Consider the following 17,109-nt stretch of genomic DNA (forward strand, 5'->3'; position numbering starts at 1 on the left):
ACAGATGAAGGATCCAGGAGGGGCTTGAAAATGGACCAGATGAAGCAGAGGGCTACAGATGAAGGATCCAGGAAGGGAATGAAAATGGACCAGATGAAGCAGAGGGCTACAGATGAAGGATCCAGGAGGGGATTGAAAATGGACCAGATGAAGCAGAGGGCTACAGATGAAGGATCCAGGAGGGGAATGAAAATGGACCAGATGAAGCAGAGGGCTACAGATGAAGGATCCAGGAGGGAAATGAAAATGGACCAGATGAAGCAGAGGGCTACAGATGAAGGATCCAGGAGGGGATTGAAAATGGACCAGATGAAGCAGAGGGCTACAGATGAAGGACCCAGGGGCTGGACTCCGTAGAGTTTGGCTTGGAGTCTGAGCTACACATCGTCGCCAGGCCGTTGTAGTTAGGCTGCTGTGGTGATGGTGATTCCTAGTGATGGGACGATTGATACAGGATCTCCGGTGCCGTTTTCAAAGCACTACTGATCCGAACACAACGTACCGATGCTCGTTTCAAGGTAACATTATCACGTGATCAATGACCGTCCGAAACCTTTGTTTGATCACGTGGTTTTTCAACTTGTGTATCGTAAAATGTGAGATTCCACTGATTTCACAGTGGTTTCGGTGCTTTCTTCGATTCCAAGTTGCTTTCAAATACTGACTTCTATTGGATACCTGACAATGTAGTGCGAGTTCAAGTTTTGCTTCAATATCATTCTTTTTTGTTTGCAATACTAACAATTTTGTTCTCGAATTCAAAACGTTTGCTTGATAATAAAGGCACAAAAGTAATTCCATAAAAATTGTGATAAATTGAATATACGGCTAACCCTACCTATTGTGCAGGAATACTTGGTAAAAAAAACTGTTTGAATAGGGGCAGAGTTTAATGGCACTAAAAAGTGAAACAGTGATATTCAAATGACAATTTTTACTTTATAAAATCTTACAAATCGGCCATCCTATTGATTATTTTACCAGAAAAAAAAAATCTCTCCATGTTTAGAATTTGCTGTTACCATAGAGATTTCACCAATCAATCATTCCAGAATGTGTTCTGTGGTATTGATAAATGAAGCCAATCACACAAAGACAACAGCAGCATTTTTTGTTGTTGTTACAAATCTTTAATATAGAGCCGTTTTTCTCTGTTTAGTTAGGTCAGGGTGTGATATGGCGTGGGCATTCTATGTATTTATATTTCTATGTTTTGGCCAGGTATGGTTTCCAATCAGAGGCAGCTGCCTATCGTTGTCTCTGATTGGGAACCATACTTAGGCAGCCTTTTCCCACCTTGAGTTGTGGGATCTTATTTTTGTACTGCTCGGTCAAGCCTGCAAGACGTGACGGTCGTTTACCATTGTTTATTATTTTGTTTAAGTGTTCTGAGTAAAAATAAATATCAAGATGAACACTTACCACAATGCACCTTGGTCTACTCTGTTACAATAGGGAACATGTTTCTGATCTCAGCCTAATAAAAAACTGCGTTTTCAGAGTTTGTTTTTGTCAATTAAATTCAGTCCATATAATACAACTGATTTTATATAAATAAAAAGTTTACAACATAGAAAAAAATAAGAAAGAACATTCCAAAAGGCATTATTGTCTTCAACGACCTATGTGTAAACTATTAAAATAACAACAATGTTTTTGAAACAACTAAATATATATTGTTGACATGTACAAGGTTGATAATAGTTAACAATAGTTATCATAATGAATGAAATGTGTTGTAGACTAATACATCTTATAATATAATAGGATATAAGTCAGTTTACTGTGCAACCAGCGGACACTTTGGAAACTCTGTTGTCATAGCCACAGGGCCAGTCTGTGCTCCTCACTCAGTGTCATGTTTGGAGTTGGTAAGAGTGCAGACCGATCTGGGTCCAGGTTCCCCTAATCCCACAGTACCCTCATAGCCCCCCCTCTCAGCGACGGGCCACTTCCAGGGCTGAAGGGTGAACGTTACACAGTACCCTCATATCCCCCCCCTCTCAGCGACGGGCCACTTTCAGAGCCGAGGAGTGAACGTTACAAATGTCAAACCACTGTTCCTCCACCTTCCTGCGTGGCAGCAGGCCGTTGCGTGGCAGCAGGCCGTTGCGTGGCAGCAGGCCGTTGCGTGGCAGCAGGCCGTTGCGTGGCAGCAGGCCGTTGTGTGGCAGCAGGCCGTTGTGTGGCAGCAGGCCGTTGTGTGGCAGCAGGCCGTTGCGTGGCAGCGACGGTCTCCTCCAGCGGTCTCTGCTCCTCCCCACCACCCTCCAGAACTGTGTATCCTTGAACAGAAAGACAGCGTTGTGCGTATAGGAGAAGTAGGCGGCGTCTATGTTACCGCCCGGGTGATCTCCAGACGTTACTGCTGGGAACACAGCTGTGATCTTCCTTGGGAAGCCTGGGGCCAAGCTGTTGGCTGCCACGTCGAACACATACACCTGTACGGAACATATTTAGATGACAGGAAGAGGAACAAAATAAAGAACCGTTGAACATGTTTTATGAGGCTGGTGATAAATGTACTAAACAACAAGATGGTAAATGATCAATTTATCAAAACAAACAACTCCGACGGGGATTTTCTGAGGAACACAATATTTTCACGTGTCGTGTTTTAACAACTGATTCATGCATTTTTTTCCCCCTCCACTTTTTCCACTTGGATATAATTGGGAAAATATTAAAGGAGGAATGTTTAAATGCTGTGGAGGATGATGTAGCCTTTACTGAACTGGTTTTATGGTGAGAGATATGCTGAGGAACATTTCAAATGTATCAAATCAATCTTTATTTAAAGTGCTTTTAAAATCACTAAACACTTTGCATTTAAACAACCAAATCAGGCAGATAAATGAAAAACAAACAGGAAGGAGATTAATAAAGAACATAAAACATAAATCCACAATATGTTAATGACATATGGCTAATCAACAATATGTTAATGACATATGGCTAATCAACAATATGTTAATAGCATTTGGCTAATCAACAATATGTTAATAACATATGGCTAATCAACAATATGGTAATGACATATGGCTAATCAACAATATGGTAATGACATATGGCTAATCAACGATATGTTAATGACATATGGCTAATCAACGATATGTTAATGACTTACATAAGTGCCCTTGAAGAAGTAGATGTGGTTGTCCCTCCTGTCATAGAAGGCTGTGTCTATAGGACTGGGCACCCCTGGGAACCCCTCAGAGATGAGTCTAGGGTAGAGGTGTCCTTCAGGGTCCACTGTCAACACCTGGTCATTGTCATCGTCATACCTCCAGTACTGGGTGCCTAGTGTACACAAGGAGATATACATAAAAAATACTGTATATTTATTCAACTTCGATAGATATTTTCATTACAGAGATCATTTCATTTAAAAAAACGAAACTAAAAAGAATAAATTAAAACAGCCATATGATAGAGTAGGTATGGACTACGATTTACAGCCAGAGTTGAACGTCAAGAGGGTTTCAAGCCTCTAACAGATGGAAACAAAGTCAAGAGGGAGACTCAAGCCTCCTACAGATGGAAACACAGTCAAGAGGGAGACTCAAGCCTCTAACAGATGGAAACACAGTCAGGAGGGAGACTCAAGCCTCTAACAGATGGAAACAAAGTCAAGAGGGTTTCAAGCCTCTAACAGATGGAGACACAGTCGAGAGGGAGACTCAAGCCTCCTACAGATGGAAACACAGTCAAGAGGGAGACTCAAGCCTCCTACAGATGGAAACACAGTCAAGAGGGAGACTCAAGCCTCCTACAGATGGAAACACAGTCAAGAGGGAGACTCAAGCCTCCTACAGATGGAAACACAGTCAAGAGGGAGACTCAAGCCTCCTACAGATGGAAACACAGTCAAGAGGGAGACTCAAGCCTCCTACAGATGGAAACACAGTCAAGAGGGAGACTCAAGCCTCCTACAGATGGAAACACAGTCAAGAGGGAGACTCAAGCCTCTAACAGATGGAAACACAGTCAAGAGGGAGACTCAAGCCTCCTACAGATGGAAACACAGTCAAGAGGGAGACTCAAGCCTCCTACAGATGGAAACACAGTCAAGAGGGAGACTCAAGCCTCTAACAGATGGAAACACAGTCAAGAGGGAGACTCAAGCCTCCTACAGATGGAAACACAGTCAAGAGGGAGACTCAAGCCTCCTACAGATGGAAACAGAGTCAAGAGGGAGACTCAAGCCTCCTACAGATGGAAACACAGTCAAGAGGGAGACTCAAGCCTCCTACAGATGGAAACACAGTCAAGAGGAAGACTCAAGCCTCTAACAGATGGAAACACAGTCAAGAGAGAGAGAGAGAGAGAGAGACACAGAAAGACACAGAGAGACAGACACAGAGAGAGAGACACAGAGAGACACAGAGAGAGAGACACAGAGAGAGAGACACAGAGAGAGAGACACACAGAGAGAGGGATTTACTGAAGTCGGTTCCATTACCTTTAAAGAAGTAGACAGCATCAGTGTTCCTGTTCCACACGTGAACACATGCGTCTACCCCGTCGGTGGGTATGCCGTGCCAGCCCACCTGAAGAGCCACCGGGTCACCATAGCGGGTTCGGTTGGTCCTGTCCTCATACAGAGAGAGGAATGATTTGAACCTTCGCAATGAAGAACCATATATTTACAGTCATTTTGAAAAATGCAGATGTTAATCTTTATATTTTTGGGAATGTGTAAACAACATAATGAATGTAATTGTACATAAACTACATGACCAAAAGTATGTGAACACCTGCTCGTCCAACATCTCATTCCAAAATCATGGGCATTAATATGGAGTTGGTCCCCCCTTTGCTGCTATAACAGCCTCCACTCTTCTGGGAAGGTTTTCCACTAGATGTTGGAACATTGCTGCGGGGACTTACTTCCATTCAGCCACAAGAGCATTAGTGAGGTCGGGCACTGATGTTGGGCGATTAGGCCTGGCTCTCAGTCTGCGTTCCAATTCATCCCAAAGGTGTTCGATGGGGTTGAGGTCAGGGCTCTGTGCAAGCCAGTCAACTTTTTCCCCGCCGATGTCGACAAACCATTTCTGTATGGACCTTGCTTTGTGCACGGGGGCATTGCCATGCTGAAACAGGAAAGGGCCTTCCCCAAACTGTTGCTACAAAGTTGGAAGCACAGAATCATCTAGAATGTCATTGTATGCTGTAGCATTAAGATTTTCCTTCACTGCAACTAAGGGGCCCGAACTATGAAAAACAGCCCCAGACCATTATTCCTCCTCCACCAAACTTTACAGTTGGCACTATGCATTGTGATAGGTAGTGTTCTCCTAGCATCCGCCAAACCCAGATTAGTCTGTCGGACTGCCAGATGGTGAATCATGATTCATCACTCCAGAGAACGCGTTTCCACTGCTTCAGAGTCCAATGGCGGCGAGGTTTACACCACTCCAGCCGACGCTTGACATTGCGCATGGTGATCTTAGCCTTGTGTGTGGCTGCTCGGCCATGGAAACCCATTTCTGACAAACAGTTCTTGTGCCGACGTTGCTTCCAGAGGCAGTTTAGAACTTGGTAGTGAGTGTTGCAACCAAGGACAGGCAATTTTTACGTGTTTCAGCACTCGTTGGTCCCGTTCTGTGAGCTTGAATGGCCTACCACTTCGCGGCTTAGCTGTTATTACTCTTAGAGGTTTCCACTTCACAATAACAGGCCTCAAGTTGGCACATGATTCCATATGTGTTATTTCATAGTTTTAATGTCTTCACTATAGGAAATAGTAAAAATAAACAAAAATCCTTGAATGAGTAGGTGTTCAAAAACTTTTGACTGGTACTGTATATATATATATATATATATATATATATATATATATATATATATATATAAATATTTCAACCTGTTTTCCATACTTTTTATAAAGATGATTTAGGAAGTCTATCTCATTGTTTTCAAAATATACATATATAGTTGTTGGTCTGTAGGAATTGACTGACACACACCCCAAGTCGTTGAAGAGGTGCTGACTAACGGAAAGGTCAACTTTAAGATGGTCATTATTTGTCAATTTTTACCTGTTCTCATAGAGCCAGTACCAACCGTCCCTCATGAAGTAGGTGTTGAAACGGATCACCACCTCACCGTACTGGGATCGCTCCTTCCTGATCCAGTCAAACACGGTGTTGAACTGGCCCTTACAGTCCCCTAGAGGGAAACAGACCAGACACTGTGTTGAACCTTACAGTCCCCTAGAGGGAAACAGACCAGACACTGTGTTGAACTGGCCCTTACAGTCCCCTAGAGGGAAACAGACCAGACACTGTGTTGAACTGGCCCTTACAGTCCCCTAGAGGGAAACAGACCAGACACTGTGTTGAACTGGCCCTTACAGTCCCCTAGAGGGAAACAGACCAATGTGTTGAACCTTACAGCCCCCTAGAGGGAAACAGACCAGACACTGTGTTGAACTGGCCCTTACAGTCCCCTAGAGGGAAACAGACCAGACACTGTGTTGAACTGGCCCTTACAGTCCCCTAGAGGGAAACAGACCAATGTGTTGAACCTTACAGCCCCCTAGAGGGAAACAGACCAGACACTGTGTTGAACCTTACAGCCCCATAGAGGGAAACAGACCAGACACTGTGTTGAACCTTACAGCCCCCTAGAGGGAAACAGACCAATGTGTTGAACCTTACAGCCCCCTAGAGGGAAACAGACCAGACACTGTGTTGAACCTTACAGCCCCATAGAGGGAAACAGACCAGACACTGTGTTGAACCTTACAGCCCCCTAGAGGGAAACAGACCAGACACTGTGTTGAACCTTACAGTCCCCTAGAGGGAAACAGACCAGACACTGTGTTGAACCTTACAGTCCCCTAGAGGGAAACAGACCAGACACTGTGTTGAACCTTACAGTCCCCTAGAGGGAAACAGACCAGACACTGTGTTGAACCTTACAGCCCCCTAGAGGGAAACAGACCAGACACTGTGTTGAACCTTACAGCCCCCTAGAGGGAAACAGACCAGACACTGTGTTGAACCTTACAGCCCCCTAGAGGGAAACAGACCAGACACTGTGTTGAACCTTACAGTCCCCTAGAGGGAAACAGACCAGACACTGTGTTGAACCTTACAGTCCCCTAGAGGGAAACAGACCAGACACTGTGTTGAACCTTACAGCCCCCTAGAGGGAAACAGACCAGACACTGTGTTGAACCTTACAGTCCCCTAGAGGGAAACAGACCAATGTGTTGAACCTTACAGCCCCCTAGAGGGAAACAGACCAGACAAACAGATAGAAGAGGAGTTGACAGAAAGCCAGGCAGCCAGACAGACAGACAGATAGATGGTAGGTAAGCAGGTATAGGTAGGTAAGCAGGCAGTATATTCCTGTTTCGTCCACTAGGTGGTAATTGTTCCACAACTTTCACATACAGTGGCTCTCTCCTACCATAGAGGTGCTGTATGGCCTTCCTGTCCATCCAGTTTATCTCGAAGCCTGATTCCTGGGGCAGGTAACTGGGTTGCATAATGGAACCAGTCCTGTAGATGTGAGGCAGGCCCAGGACGTGGCCTATCTCATGCACTGCCACCTGACGGATGGAAAAACAACGGTAGTATTCAGGGTTAATTACATTTGACTAATTTACAGGAGCAATTAGGGTTAAGTACCTTGATTAAGGGCACACTGAAAAATGTTTCACTTAGTCGACTTGGGGACTCAAACCAGTCACTTTTCAGGTACTGGCCCAACCACTATGCAACCTGATAGTTCTCACTCAGCCCTGACATTTAACCACTAGGCTACCTGATAGTTCTCACTCAGCCCTGACATTTAACCACTAGGCTACCTGATAGTTCTCACTCAGCCCTGACATTTAACCACTAGGCTACCTGATAGTTCTCACTCAGCCCTGACATTTAACCACTAGGCTACCTGATAGTTCTCACTCAGCCCTGACATTTAACCACTAGGCAACCTGATAGTTCTCACTCAGCCCTGACATTTAACCACTAGGCTACCTGATAGTGCTCACTCAGCCCTGACATTTAACCACTAGGCTACCTGATAGTTCTCACTCAGCCCTGACATTTAACCACTAGGCTACCTGATAGTTCTCACTCAGCCCTGATATTTAACCACTAGGCTACCTGATAGTTCTCACTCAGCCCTGACATTTAACCACTAGGCTACCTGATAGTTCTCACTCAGCCCTGACATTTAACCACTAGGCTACCTGATAGTTCTCACTCAGCCCTGACATTTAACCACTAGGCTACCTGATAGTTCTCACTCAGCCCTGACATTTAACCACTAGGCTATCTGATAGTGATCACTCAGCCCTGACATTTAACCACTAGGCAACCTGATAGTTCTCACTCAGCCCTGACATTTAACCACTAGGCTACCTGATAGTTCTCACTCAGCCCTGACATTTAACCACTAGGCTACCTGATAGTGCTCACTCAGCCCTGACATTTAACCACTAGGCTACCTGATAGTTCTCACTCAGCCCTGACATTTAACCACTAGGCTACCTGATAGTTCTCACTCAGCCCTGATATTTAACCACTAGGCTACCTGATAGTTCTCACTCAGCCCTGACATTTAACCACTAGGCTACCTGATAGTGATCACTCAGCCCTGACATTTAACCACTAGGCTACCTGATAGTGATCACTCAGCCCTGACATTTAACCACTAGGCTATCTGATAGTTCTCACTCAGCCCTGACATTTAACCACCAGGCTACCTGATAGTTCTCACTCAGCCCTGAGGTTTTCTGGGTTTTCTAATATTTACATAAATGAACACAGGGAAGGCAGGCAGGTACAACACAAATCACAAGTCCATCAGATATTACAGATACCATCATGTTTGAATCAAAACATCCTGTCCCAAACTCACTTTGAGCAGGCTGATCCCACTGCCAGTGTTAGGTGCAGTAAAATGTTCATCGTCATCAAAGTGAACGTCTCCCAGGAACCAGGCGTGAGCAAACTCTTGTCCAGTACCATCAAACTTCTGGTTGCATCCCAAGTGTCTCCCTGCGTGGTTGACACACAATGAAAAGGACACACTATCTATCGTCATTTCCTCTACTAAATGTAAAGATATATATTTTTTTAAATACAACTTTTCAGGGAAGATATAGTATAATGAAAGACTGGTCTGTGACCTGTTTGTGCTGTCCTACAAGCTGGCAACAAGACAGCATATACAGATCTGGGACCAGGCTAGAGTAGATGCAATTTGTTCATAACATTCCATTCATCCCAAATACACAGGTAATATTGTCTAAACCAAGGGATGAGAGACAAGACTGGGTACCAGTCTGTTTTTGCTAACATTCCAGTCCTTGTACTCTGTGTCATTGCATTACAGGGACTGGTAAGGACAGGTATATTAGCAGAAACGGACTGGTACCCAGGCTAATACGAGACCCACCTGTGCCAAAACCCAGTTTGATGTCTACAAACTCCAGGGGAGAGAATGTGTCCTCTACAAAGTCCAGAGGAGACACCTCGCTCCACATCCTGAAGGCCAGGCTGATGATATGTCTCTGATCCTGTATGGTCAGCTGACTGCTGTAACCCTCTCCTAGAAATGAACAAAGGCCAGCACACACTCTCTTGAATATGACATGACTCTGGTCCTGTATGGTCAGCTGACTGCTGTAACCCTCTCCTAGAAATGAACAAAGGCCAGCACACACTCTTGAATATGACATGTCTCTGGTCCTGTATGGTGCAGTTGGTAAAGCACGGTGCTTGCAATACCAGGATTGTGTGTTTAACTCCTGGGTCCGACCACATACCATGTACTGAAGCTGTATGTATTTATCTCTTCTATTTCTTCATAGCTCAACAAACAACAACTCATAGTAACCCACACCTATCAGCCTCATAGTAACCCACACCTATCAGCCTCATAGTAACCCTCACCTATCAGTCTCATAGTAACCCTCACCTATCAGCCTCATAGTAACCCTCACCTATCAGCCTCATAGTAACCCTCACCTATCAGCCTCATAGTAACCCTCACCTATCAGCCTCATAGTAACCCACACCTATCAGCCTCATAGTAACCCTCACCTATCAGCCTCATAGTAACCCTCACCTATCAGCCTCATAGTAACCCTCACCTATCAGCCTCATAGCAACAATCACCTATCAGCCTCATAGTAACCCACACCTATCAGCCTCACAGTAACCCACACCTATCAGCCTCATAGTAACCCACACCTATCAGCCTCATAGTAACCCACACCTATCAGCCTCATAGTAACCCTCACCTATCAGCCTCATAGTAACCCACACCTATCAGCCTCATAGCAACAATCACCTATCAGCCTCATAGTAACCCTTACCTATCAGTCTCATAGTAACCCACACCTATCAGCCTCATAGTAACCCTCACCTATCAGCCTCATAGTAACCCACACCTATCAGCCTCATAGTAACCCACACCTATCAGCCTCATAGCAACAATCACCTATCAGCCTCATAGTAACCCACACCTATCAGTCTCATAGTAACCCTCCCCTATCAGCCTCATAGTAACCCTCACCTATCAGCCTTATAGTAACCCACACCTATCAGCCTCATAGTAACCCTCACCTATCAGCCTCATAGTAACCCTCACCTATCAGCCTCATAGTAACCCTCACCTATCAGCCTCATAGTAACCCTCACCTATCAGCCTCATAGTAACCCTCCCCTATCAGCCTCATAGTAACCCACACCTATCAGCCTCATAGTAACCCTCACCTATCAGCCTCATAGTAACCCTCACCTATCAGCCTCATAGTAACCCTCCCCTATCAGCCTCATAGTAACCCACACCTATCAGCCTCATAGTAACCCACACCTATCAGCCTCATAGTAACCCTCACCTATCAGCCTCATAGTAACCCACACCTATCAGTCTCATAGTAACCCTCACCTATCAGCCTCATAGTAACCCTCACCTATCAGCCTCATAGTAACCCACACCTATCAGCCTCATAGTAACCCATACCTATCAGCCTCATAGTAACCCTCACCTATCAGTCTCATAGTAACCCTCACCTATCAGCCTCATAGTAACCCTCACCTATCAGCCTCATAGTAACCCACACCTATCAGTCTCATAGTAACAATCACCTATCAGCCTCATAGTAACCCTCACCTATCAGCCTCATAGTAACCCACACCTATCAGTCTCATAGTAACAATCACCTATCAGCCTCATAGTAACCCTCACCTATCAGCCTCATAGTAACCCACACCTATCAGCCTCATAGTAACCCTCACCTATCAGCCTCATAGTAACCCTCACCTATCAGTCTCATAGTAACCCTCCCCTATCAGCCTCATAGTAACCCTCACCTATCAGTCTCATAGTAACCCTCACCTATCAGCCTCATAGTAACCCTCACCTATCAGCCTCATAGTAACCCACACCTATCAGCCTCATAGTAACCCTCACCTATCAGTCTCATAGTAACCCTCCCCTATCAGCCTCATAGTAACCCTCCCCTATCAGTCTCATAGTAACCCTCACCTATCAGCCTCATAGTAACCCTCACCTATCAGTCTCATAGTAACCCTCACCTATCAGCCTCATAGTAACCCTCACCTATCAGCCTCATAGTAACCCTCCCCTATCAGTCTCATAGTAACCCTCACCTATCAGTCTCATAGTAACCCTCACCTATCAGTCTCATAGCAACAATCACCTATCAGTCTCATAGTAACCCTCACCTATCAACCTCATAGTAACCCTCACCTATCAGCCTCATAGTAACCCTCACCTATCAGCCTCATAGTAACCCTCACCTATCAACCTCATAGTAACCCTCACCTATCAGCCTCATAGTAACCCTCACCTATCAGTCTCATAGCAACAATCACCTATCAGCCTCCTAGTAACCTTCACCTATCAGCCTCATAGCAACAATCACCTATCAGCCTCATAGCAACAATCACCTATCAGTCTCATAGCAACAATCACCTATCAGCCTCATAGTAACCCTCACCTATCAGTCTCATAGCAACAATCACCTATCAGTCTCATAGCAACAATCACCTATCAGCCTCATAGTAACCCTCACCTATCAGTCTCATAGCAACAATCACCTATCAGCCTCATAGTAACCCTCACCTATCAGCCTCATAGTAATCCTCACCTATCAGTCTCATAGCAACAATCACCTATCAGCCTCATAGTAACCCTCACCTATCAGCCTCATAGTAGCCCTCACCTATCAGTCTCATAGTCAACCTTCCTATCAGCCTCACAGTAATCCTCACCTATCAGGCTCATATTAAGCCTCAGCTATCAGCCTCATAGTAACACACCCTTGTCAGCCTTATAGTAACCCTCACCTATCAGCCTCATAGTAACCCTCCCTTATCAGCCTCATAGTAACACACCCGTTTTAGACTCATAGTAACTCTCACCTATCAGCCTCCACTTCAGCACCATTTTGGAGAAGGCCATGTTTCCCCATGAACGTCTCCCCACATGTCTCTTCTGCCTCCGCTTGGACAGCAGTGAGGCCACGCGGCTCTGATGCTGATGAGGTCTGTCAGTAGCAGTGGTAGGAAGAGGACTCTGATGAGGTCTGTCAGTAGCAGTGATAGGAGGAGGGCTCCGATGAGGTCTGTCAGTAGCAGTGGTAGGAAGAGGGCTCTGATGAGGTCTGTCAGTAGCAGTGGTAGGAGGAGGGCTCTGATGAGGTCTGTCAGTAGCAGTGGTAGGAGGAGGGCTCCGATGAGGTTTGTCAGTAGCAGTGGTAGGAAGAGGGCTCTGATGAGGTCTGTCAGTAGCAGTGGTAGGAGGAGGGCTCCGATGAGGTTTGTCAGTAGCAGTGGTAGGAAGAGGGCTCTGATGAGGTCTGTCATTAGCAGTGGTAGGAGGGCTCTGACGCTGATGAGGTCTGTCAATAGCAGTGGTAGGAGGGCTCTGAAAAGGTATGTCAGTAGCAGTGGTAGGAGAAGGGCTCCGATGAGGTCTGTCAGTAGCAATGGTAGGAGGAGAGCTCTGATGAGGTCTGTCAGTAGCAGTGGTAGGAGGAGGGCTCCGATGAGGTCTGTCAGTACCAGTGGTAGGAGAAGGGCTCCGATGAGGTCTGTCAGTAGCAGTGATAGGAGGTGGGCTCCGATGAGGTCTGTCAGTACCAGTGGTAGGAGGAGGGCTCCGATGAGGTCTGTCAGTAGCAGTGGTAGGAGAAGGGCTCCGATGAGGTCTGTCAGTAGCATTGGTAGGAGGAGGGCTCCGATGAGGTCTGTCAGTAGCAGGAAGAGGGCTCCGATGAGGTCTGTCAGTACCAGTGGTAGGAGGAGGGCTCTGATGAGGTCTGTCAGTAGCAGTGGTAGGAGGAGGGCTCTGATGAGGTCTGTCAGTAGCATTGGTAGGAGGAGGGCTCCGATGAGGTCTGTCAGTAGCAGGAAGAGGGCTCCGATGAGGTCTGTCAGTAGCATTGGTAGGAGGAGGGCTCCGATGAGGTCTGTCAGTAGCAGGAAGAGGGCTCCGATGAGGTCTGTCAGTACCAGTGATAGGAGGGCTCCGATGAGGTCTGTCAGTACCAGTGGTAGGAGGAGGGCTCCGATGAGGTCTGTCAGTACCAGTGGTAGGAAGAGGACTCCGATGAGGTCTGTCAGTAGGACTGGAAGGGTCGTTCACTATGTGACTCTGTGTGTTGCTGTTATTCTCTGTGTCGTTTATAGCAGAATCATTGAGAGTATCACCTACTGGGTCGTAATATTCTGTTGTGCTACTGGCAGATATATCATGTTTGTAGGTACTAATAGTGCTATTAAAAATGTCACTGAATGTATTGCCAATCTCTGTATAGTTTCCATCAGTGCCATTAGAAATGCCAGTGAATATGTTATTGTCCAATGTGTAATCAGTAGCAGAGCCATTTAAAACACCACTGAATGTACTGTTAGAGTCTTCTGAGGTGTCTGTGTTGTTAGTTAGCGAGGTGGCGGTGTTGATTCCAAGTGCTGAGCTGGTGGAGTTGTGTACTTCATCAGTAGCATCATCAGTCTCCTTATCCGGAACCCCACACCTAGGCTTGTTCATGGCAGCCTTGGTGGCGTCATCAAACAGCCCCGTGACAGACAGGCCGGATACCTTCTGGAACTCTCTGAGAGCTGAGATGAAGGCTTGGCTTTCAGTGGGATTTGGAGAGTCTTCGTCATCATCATCATCATCAGTGTCTACACGTGACAACGATGAGTCTCCCTCCTGTATCCCAGATAGGTCTTCCTCCCCAGGAAAGTCTTCATCGTTAAAAATGCCTGTTGATTCGTCAAACTGGAGCTCCTCCCAGTTCACTGGTCTTATGAAGCCATACCTTGAGAGAAATAGCTGGAAATATGGCATGTAGATGAAACAGCTTGTAGAACTAACACCTCTAGAACAGCTGACGGGTAATAACCTAGTCTGGGTACCAGTTTGTTTAGATAACATTCCACTAGTCTGGGTACCAGTCCTCTAGTCTGGGTACCAGTCTGTTTAGATAACAGTCCTCTAGTCTGGGTACCAGTCTGTTTAGATAACATTCCACTAGTCTGGGTACCAGTCTGTTTAGATAACATTCCACTAGTCTGGGTACCAGTCTGTTTAGATAACATTCCACTAGTCTGGGTACCAGTCTGTTTAGATAACATTCCTCTAGTCTGGATACCAGTCCTCTAGTCTGGGTACCAGTCTGTTTAGATAACATTCCTCTAGTCTGGGTACCAGTCCTCTAGTCTGGGTACCAGTCTGTTTAGGTAACATTCCTCTAGTCTGGGTTCCAGTCCTCTAGTCTGGGTACCAGTCTGTTTAGGTAACATTCCTCTAGTCTGGGTACCAGTCTGTTTAGGTAACATTCCTCTAGTCTGGATACCAGTCCTCTAGTCTGGGTACCAGTCTGTTTAGATAACATTCCTCTAGTCTGGGTACCAGTCCTCTAGTCTGGGTACCAGTCTGTTTAGATAACATTCCACTAGTCTGGGTACCAGTCCTCTAGTCTGGGTACCAGTCTGTTTAGATAACATTCCACTAGTCTGGGTACCAGTCCTCTAGTCTGGGTACCAGTCTGTTTAGATAACATTCCACTAGTCTGGGTACCAGTCCTCTAGTCTGGGTACCAGTCTGTTTAGATTACATTCCACTAGTCTGGGTACCAGTCTGTTTAGATAACATTCCACTAGTCTGGCTACCAGTCCTCTAGTCTGGGTACCAGTCTGTTTAGATAGCATTCCTTTAGTCTGGGTACCAGTCTAGGATTATCTACTTCCCATCCAGATCTTCTCTTTTATCATCTATTATGTAAAGGATTATCTACTTCCCATCCAGATCTTCTCTTTTATCATCTATTATGTAAATTGTCTACTTCCAACCCAGATCCAGAGGGTCTGATGCAGTCGCTAGAGGAGCTGGATTACCTCGCGGCATTGGACGACGATGGGAACCTATCAGAGATCGGGATCATAATCTCTGAGTTGCCATTGGACGCTCAGATGGCCAAGGCTCTGCTGGTGTCCTGTGAGTTTGATTGTGTGAACGAGGTGGTGACCATCGCAGCTTTGCTATCAGGTATGTAGTTTACACTCTTACAACCTTTGGCCCATTTTTAGTTTGATTCTATTTGATTCACTCAGGGTGGATTGGAACCAACATGAATTAACTCTTAAACTGGGTTTAATCAAGGTTTATCTAGTAATGTTGTTGCACTGAACTTTAAACCTCGTTTTCAATAATCATAGTTCAATCTAATACTTCTTCTACACTGAATTTAATCAAACCAAGATCAAATTTAATGTTGCTGCTCCATTGTTTTAAAAACGAATTTAAATTCAGTTTTGGGATTAAATCTAAACTGGCACTGTTTAAAAGTCATTTGTATGTCCTTTATTTTCTTTGTGATTAACAATTTTATCTCCTGTGGTTTATCATGTTCATTCAAGTCATTTGACAGAAAAGTGCAATTAATTTCATCCTAAACCTGAAGTGAAAAGTCACTTTGCTGGCTAGCTAGCAATGACCAGTTCTGGTTTGTTCCCATAGAATTACAACATATTGCTATGGTGAATCCATTAGGACACGTATCACTGATCATAGTTTAGTGATTTAACCTTTAGATTAACTAATCCAGTCTTAAAATGAAGTGGTGCAACACATCTTTGATGAACTATGAACGTAGATTTACTAAATCTAGATTAGGTCTAATCTAAAATGGATTTAAACCATGTTGGTGCAGAACACCCTCCATGTCTTGTAATGGGGGTTAAACCCTCACACTTATGTTAACATCCATAAAGCCTTTATAACCGCTACAGAAGATATTAGAATATCCATCATAAGCAGTCTTAACCATTATGGACAACAACATCAGCATCTCTGACCTTGTGAATGTATAATCTGCCAGACAGTATGATCTGTCATATATTGAATAACTGAACATGACATTTGCACCTAATAAAATACTGATCACTTGGAGAGACAGAGAGAGAAAAACAGTTTTACCTCAGCAGTATCCTTGTCTGTTATGAGCTCAGCCTGGTGAGAGGAAGGGATCTGTAGATCGGAATGATCCCGACTGTGGAAGAGTTTCTCTGCATCAGTGGAGCCAATGCTGGTCAACAATAATACATTTATCAGCTGGAGTAAAATCAGCATCGTAGTTGTCGCGGTGTGGTCTTGACACGGGTCAGTTTGCTGGGGTGAGAGAGACAGATAATGACCCACTGAAGAGCGAATCTTAAACCTCAACTAAATGTAAGTCTCCTTTCCAAAGTTACGCCCTTTTAAACGTGACACACTTTGAAGTTTACAGAGTATCGACACTTTAATGAAGTACACCTATAGATGGCCCTTTGACCCGCAAATACGCACTCAGCTGCGAAAGGTAAACACGGGGCTGCTAAATTAAAATGTCGGCCAAACGTGTGAGTAACGCTTCACTGGTTACTAATGGATACGGGGCGTTTTAACTGTTGGCCTTTCATCCCGACAGTAAAGGGCGGGATAACAGCCGCGCGACTCCCGCCCAGGAACACACCTGTTTGGAACGCATGGCGCGCGTCTCTCCTCCCAGCCCGACAGTAACGGGCGGGAAAACAGCCGCGCGACTCCCGCCCAGGAACACACCTGTTT

General features: G+C 45.3%; 1 protein-coding gene across 1 annotated transcript; it reads right to left on the reverse strand.

Moving 5' to 3' along the window:
* Positions 1 to 1,331: 1,331 nt before the first annotated feature.
* Positions 1,332 to 16,838, reverse strand: LOC115185032 (matrix metallopeptidase-21-like). The gene is made up of 10 exons (XM_029745673.1): positions 16,480 to 16,838; positions 12,417 to 14,334; positions 9,421 to 9,573; positions 8,881 to 9,020; positions 7,423 to 7,564; positions 6,045 to 6,174; positions 4,463 to 4,590; positions 3,128 to 3,300; positions 2,243 to 2,441; positions 1,332 to 2,116 (listed from the first exon to the last, which is right to left on the reverse strand). Exons 1-10 carry the CDS (start codon positions 16,630 to 16,632, stop codon positions 2,004 to 2,006), a joined length of 3,249 nt encoding a protein of 1,082 aa, XP_029601533.1. The 5' UTR covers positions 16,633 to 16,838; the 3' UTR covers positions 1,332 to 2,003.
* Positions 16,839 to 17,109: the final 271 nt, after the last annotated feature.

The sequence above is a fragment of the Salmo trutta genome, unplaced genomic scaffold (genome assembly GCF_901001165.1).
Source record: "Salmo trutta unplaced genomic scaffold, fSalTru1.1, whole genome shotgun sequence".
In the NCBI taxonomy this organism is placed as follows: Eukaryota; Metazoa; Chordata; class Actinopteri; order Salmoniformes; family Salmonidae; genus Salmo; species Salmo trutta.